The sequence below is a fragment of the Nicotiana attenuata genome, unplaced genomic scaffold (genome assembly GCF_001879085.1).
Source record: "Nicotiana attenuata strain UT unplaced genomic scaffold, NIATTr2, whole genome shotgun sequence".
NCBI lineage: Eukaryota > Viridiplantae > Streptophyta > Magnoliopsida > Solanales > Solanaceae > Nicotiana > Nicotiana attenuata.
The window spans coordinates 406,423-411,944 of record NW_017670735.1 but is presented as its reverse complement, the minus strand read 5'-3'; the positions used below and the strand labels follow the sequence as shown (position 1 = coordinate 411,944).

Genomic DNA, 5,522 nt, shown 5'->3' with positions numbered 1-5,522 from the left:
TTTAATACTCTTTTTCCACTTCAATATCTCAAATATTATATTTTTTTCATCATCCGCCAAATATTGTCCAGACGCCTACAATCGCTAAATATTATAGCTATACTTAGTATGCATTGGACAAAATTTTAGTTAAATTTGAGAAAAAATATAATATTTTAAAGTTGAAATTGAAAAGGAATGCCTGTTAAAGTAAATTGTGTTTGGATATAAACTTTCTTTTTAATAAAATTGTGAAAGTTAAAGATTAGAATTTGTGAGTATTGAGAACGGTACTTCACTTGAAATATTCCTTTAAACCAGTATTCAAATATTACTGGTGAAGTTCAATTACAAAATTAGTATATATTCAATTCAAATAGTAGTAGTGATTTTAATGTCCAAATAGATTAGACCTTCAACTCGAACTAGATATAAGTAGGTAATATGCATGAATACATTTCGTCCAAACATATACACATATAACACATATTCTCAAGTTATTTCATTATATATTCATCTAAAACTGTTATGCGACTATGAGAAGGAGATTGTTCTTTGAGCTTGAGAAGAAAGATTAATAAAGCTTTCATTTGATGTGAAAAAAAAATAAAAAAAATAAAGGTAAAAGTAGCTAAAGGTAAGGGTGGCAGCCACCCTATTTGCTTTTTGGACTTCTTCTCTTTTTGTCCTCTCTTATCAAATACCCTACCCCCCTCCCCCCTCTCCCCCCCCCCCCCAAAACCAAAAATCCAATCCTTCCAACTTCCTCATATATCCTTCTTCTCTAACTGTTGAGTTCCTCGGCTTCTTTTGTCTCTCTCTCTCTCCCTCTTCTTCTTTGGGACTTCTTCTCAATATCTTTTGCTCTATATTGTAGAGGGATAAGAAAAAGTGAGGAGAAGTTCCAAAGGAGATATATGGCACCTGTTTCATTGCCACCTGGTTTTAGGTTTCATCCCACTGATGAAGAACTTGTGGCTTATTATTTGAAAAGAAAGATTAATGGTAAGAAAATTGAACTTGAGATCATTCCTGAAGTTGATCTTTACAAATGTGAGCCATGGGATCTACCAGGTATAACTCTTTCATTTCACCTTTTCTTCTTCTCCTCTTTAAATGAACCCTCTTGAGTACATATTATATTGTTCACATAATGTGTAAATCAAGTCCTATATGAAAGAAAAAGAAACGATGCGAAACATGCACGTTCTAGCCTAATTTTAAATATAATCATGTTAGGGTTTCTATTTGAAAGATAAACTACCATTGATGCTGATCAAGGTTTAGCCAAAAGATTATATCTTCTCAAAGTGATTGTCAAGAAAGGTATAACAAAGATATTATACCGCCCACTATTTCCTTAATCATGAGTATATTAATGTTATGCAGTCATGATAACATTACTTTAATTTCTTTTATAAATAATGTAACTCGAAATAAAAATATGATGATAACATGTCTAGCTAAACAAAGACCGAAGAAAAATAAGTTGGAATTTAAGGGATTTTTTCCTTCCAAACTTGAGTATGTGAAAATGAAAATTTAAAACACCGGTAAGATATATTAACTCTGATTTACTAGTTTAAATGCATAGTGTTTCATACGCGTGCTGACTAATAAATTCTGGTTGGGAACACTTTGAAACACACTTTAACAATAAAAAAAACAAATGCTTTAGTACAAAAATATCTTAAATATTTTCTCATGTTCCTAGCTATAAAGGATGTTGGTCCCTACATCTTTTGATCTTCTATTGAACTGTACTTGCTACTTCTAATGATGATGTATTGAAGTCAAAAGTTAGTGTGGAAAATGATTGCAATAGCTTGTATCATGAGTTGCAACCCTTTTTTCCCTTTTAATCCACTTTCTTTTGGGTTTCTATAATCTCTTTCACGTCCTTTTAAATTTTCGTTTTCTGTCAGATTCTTCACATACTTAATACTAGTAATTCTTCAATATAATTCACATGGAGATCTCACTTTGCCTTTTTTATTTGGCCCCTTAACTATATAGGAAAGTCCCTATTGCCAAGCAAAGATCTTGAATGGTATTTCTTCAGTCCTCGAGACCGTAAATATCCAAATGGATCGAGGACTAACCGGGCAACGAAAGCTGGATATTGGAAGGCCACAGGAAAGGACAGGAAGGTAAATTCACAGATGAGGTCTGTTGGGATGAAGAAAACATTGGTTTATTACAGAGGGAGAGCACCTCATGGAGCTCGAACTGATTGGGTTATGCATGAATATCGATTAGACGAACGTGAATGTCAAGTGTCCAATGGCTTGCAGGTATGTACATAGATGGGAAAAATATTTTTCAAAAATTAAAAAAAAAATGATTTTCTTTTGCTTCATCATTGGAAGAAAATGATTTTCCTTCACTTTTAGGCAGAAGTCATATTCCTTCATAACTACCTCAACTTTTAACTTCATATCGCTGCTTGCACTTTGATATTATATCAATCTTTAATATTCAATAATTCATTAAATCACTACCAATTTTCTAAATTACTATAGATCTTAATTAAATAAATTTTTTTTTTATGAAAATATTTTTCATTGTCCAACCAAACACAAAAAACTATTTTTAGGATAATAGTTTCCACAAATAAGTACTCATTATCCATAAAATATTTTTCTAAAAATTGATTTCCATCACAGGTGGGAAGCTCACATAGATAATGCAAAGCTCTCACGTAGTCGGAGTTTCAAAACTCAAACCTTTCATCTAATTATTACTAATTTATTTCATGTTTTTAAGTTAATTTTGGTTGGTATTTGTAGGACGCTTATGCACTTTGTCGTGTGATTAAGAGGAGTTTAAATGGTCCAAAAACTGGTGACGTCCATTATGCAAGTGATAGATCCTCTAGCATTGAAATTTATTCTGAGGGAAGATGTGATCATCATGATATGGAAATTAGATCTCATGAGTATGGAATGCCATCATCATCATCATCATCCATGGCAGTCCATGGCTCTCCAATGAATGTTGCTACTCCTACTCCTAGTGATGATAAGTGGAATATGCAATATTTATCAAATGAAGCTTTAAGTTTCAACAACAGTCAGCTCGTTCCAAATTACGGAACTTTGCCATATCCCCCATCTAAGGTAATGACAACATGCAAATTCTATTAGTCAATTTATCGTTTTAGCTAGATGGTATTACAATGAGTATCACCAAATATTAGGACAAGATAATACTATATAATAAAAGGAGTCTACTTTTTGAATTTCTTTTTGGGAGCTGGTTTCTCACCCTAATTTTATTTACTTTTGTTTTAACTTATATTTATCTATCGGTGTAAATTCACTCGTTGTAACAAGTAAACGTCTTATATATTTTTCATGTTACGAATTATATTACTTAATGATCTAATAGTATAAAAATATTTTAATCGAGTAGTATATACAGTAGAAGTTAAACTCTTTGTTTAACTTTTTTTTTTTTTTTTTTTTTTTAAATACCGGTTCAGGTTAATATAGCATTAGAGTGTGCAAGGTTGCAGCATAGGTTTGCATTACCTCCATTGGAGATTCAAGACTTCCCTCAAGTTGGCTATGTTGATACCAAGATGCCTCAATCAAATTTTACTCAATCTACAAATCAAACGGATATTGTAGAAGAAATCCTTTCAGTTGCCCAAGCTTCACAAAATCTAATCAATCAAGACTTATCATGGGGTGGAAATTCATGTGCTCCTGTTGATAACTTCTCCTTTCTTCCTCCTAATGATAATAACCAAATCCATGACTTGGATTCATTCCATTTCATGGAACAACTTAAGGAAGATCAGAATGTTAGGTCCATTGATATTGGAGATTTTGGTGTGGACTTCAAATCTGATAGAATGGTAGAAAACTTGAGATGGATAGGAATGTCAGACAGGGATCTTGAGAAGGTAAATTTGTTTGTCTAACAATTACTAGAACATTTCTTTTTACCTAATTAATTCTAGCAATCATGAATTTGGAATCCTATATATATATGCTTATGGCCGATTAACTTTTCCTTTACACTTGGACAGACATTTCTTGAGGATTACAAGACTGTTCCAATAGAAAATGTTTCAGCTGTCCAAAGAGAAGAGAATCAGCTTCAAGGTATTATAGAATTCTCCAAGTATATATCTTCCTTTTTTTAATAATATCCAAACTGTTCCATTTTATATAACGCTCCTAACTTTTAAATCTGCTGGAAAAAAATAACTTTTTATTATTAAAAACTCTTTAACTTTTAAATTTTTCATTTTACACTTAATGACATGTTCTTAAAACTATAAATGTCACGGCATATTTAGAAGCCTTGTCTTTCTTTTAAAAATTTCATACTATCTCTTTTTTTCCCCTCATTTCTTCTTAATTTACTTTTATGTTTCTTTTTTGATCCATTTAAATGATAGGTGAATACAGTGGTCACCACAACATTTTCAATGGTTTCATTGAAACAGAAACAAACAATTTCTCAATAGCACTTGGCAGTGACAACTTGTTGGATGATGGAGACATAACTGATGGTTTATCGAATTCCCCAAGCTTTGAAATTTATGAGAAGATTGAAGTCAATCATGGTTTTTTTATAGCAACAAGGCAAGCAGCCAAGACATTCTATCATCAAGTGACACCTTCTACTACTCTTAGGATTCATCGTAACCTAGTCACAGTCCATGACTTTCCTATATATATAGGAAAAATATCAGATTCAACAGCAATAATACCGAAAGAGAGAACTTTTCTTGATAATTTTATTAAGAAAGTCAGAAGACCATGGACAACAACTATGAGAACTTTGGCGAGTATGGTTGCACTTTTACATGTTATTTTTTGGATATGTTTTGGTGAATGCTTGGACGAAAAAGGTTCGAAATTAGAAAACAAGAGGGGTGTCAGTGTCAATAGAGAATGCTTAATGGAGAGGGAGGAGAAAAAGAAGGCTCAAGATTATAAATGGGATTGTTATAAGCAAAACAAGCTCCCAATTGCTGACAAAGAAGAAGAGAAATATTGCAATGTGGCTGTGGAAAAGAAATGGCCTTATCTCACCCTTGTTGTAGCTCTTTCTACTATTTGGTTGCACCATATTGTCCCTTCTTTTTGATTTTTTTTTAAATTAAAAATCTGAACATTTTCTTGTATTGCTAACCATAATTGTTGTTAGGGAAGGCCTAACTTAGAGGCCTCTGCCTTTGAATACCAAAACTGTAGCTGTATTTTGTTTTACCATATATATCAAGTATACTTTAATAGTAAGTTTTTCTTTTAGCTTGAGCCCTGATTTAGTGTTTTTGTTAATTTGAGCTGGCCAAGTGTTCATCTACTTCCTCCACCCAGAAGCGGATCCATAATTGTTAAAGTTATGGGTTTATATTGTTAAACTCATTATCTTGTTAAATTTATGAGTTTATATATATTTACATAAATTTATGTTCAGGATTCAGATGAACCAGACACCACTACGGTAGATCCATTTTACCTAGGGTCTAATTCTTTTGGGTGCAAGCTCACCCCCTTTTTCTTAGAGAAATTTTCATAAAG

The 5,522-nt window shown here is 32.3% G+C and overlaps 1 protein-coding gene across 1 annotated transcript; it reads left to right on the top strand.

Moving 5' to 3' along the window:
• The first annotated feature begins 787 nt into the window (after positions 1-787).
• Positions 788-5,255, top strand: LOC109242801 (NAC domain-containing protein 86-like). The gene is made up of 6 exons (XM_019409662.1): positions 788-1,053; positions 1,996-2,273; positions 2,769-3,098; positions 3,464-3,889; positions 4,016-4,091; positions 4,391-5,255. Exons 1-6 carry the CDS (start codon positions 897-899, stop codon positions 5,083-5,085), a joined length of 1,962 nt encoding a protein of 653 aa, XP_019265207.1. The 5' UTR covers positions 788-896; the 3' UTR covers positions 5,086-5,255.
• Positions 5,256-5,522: the final 267 nt, after the last annotated feature.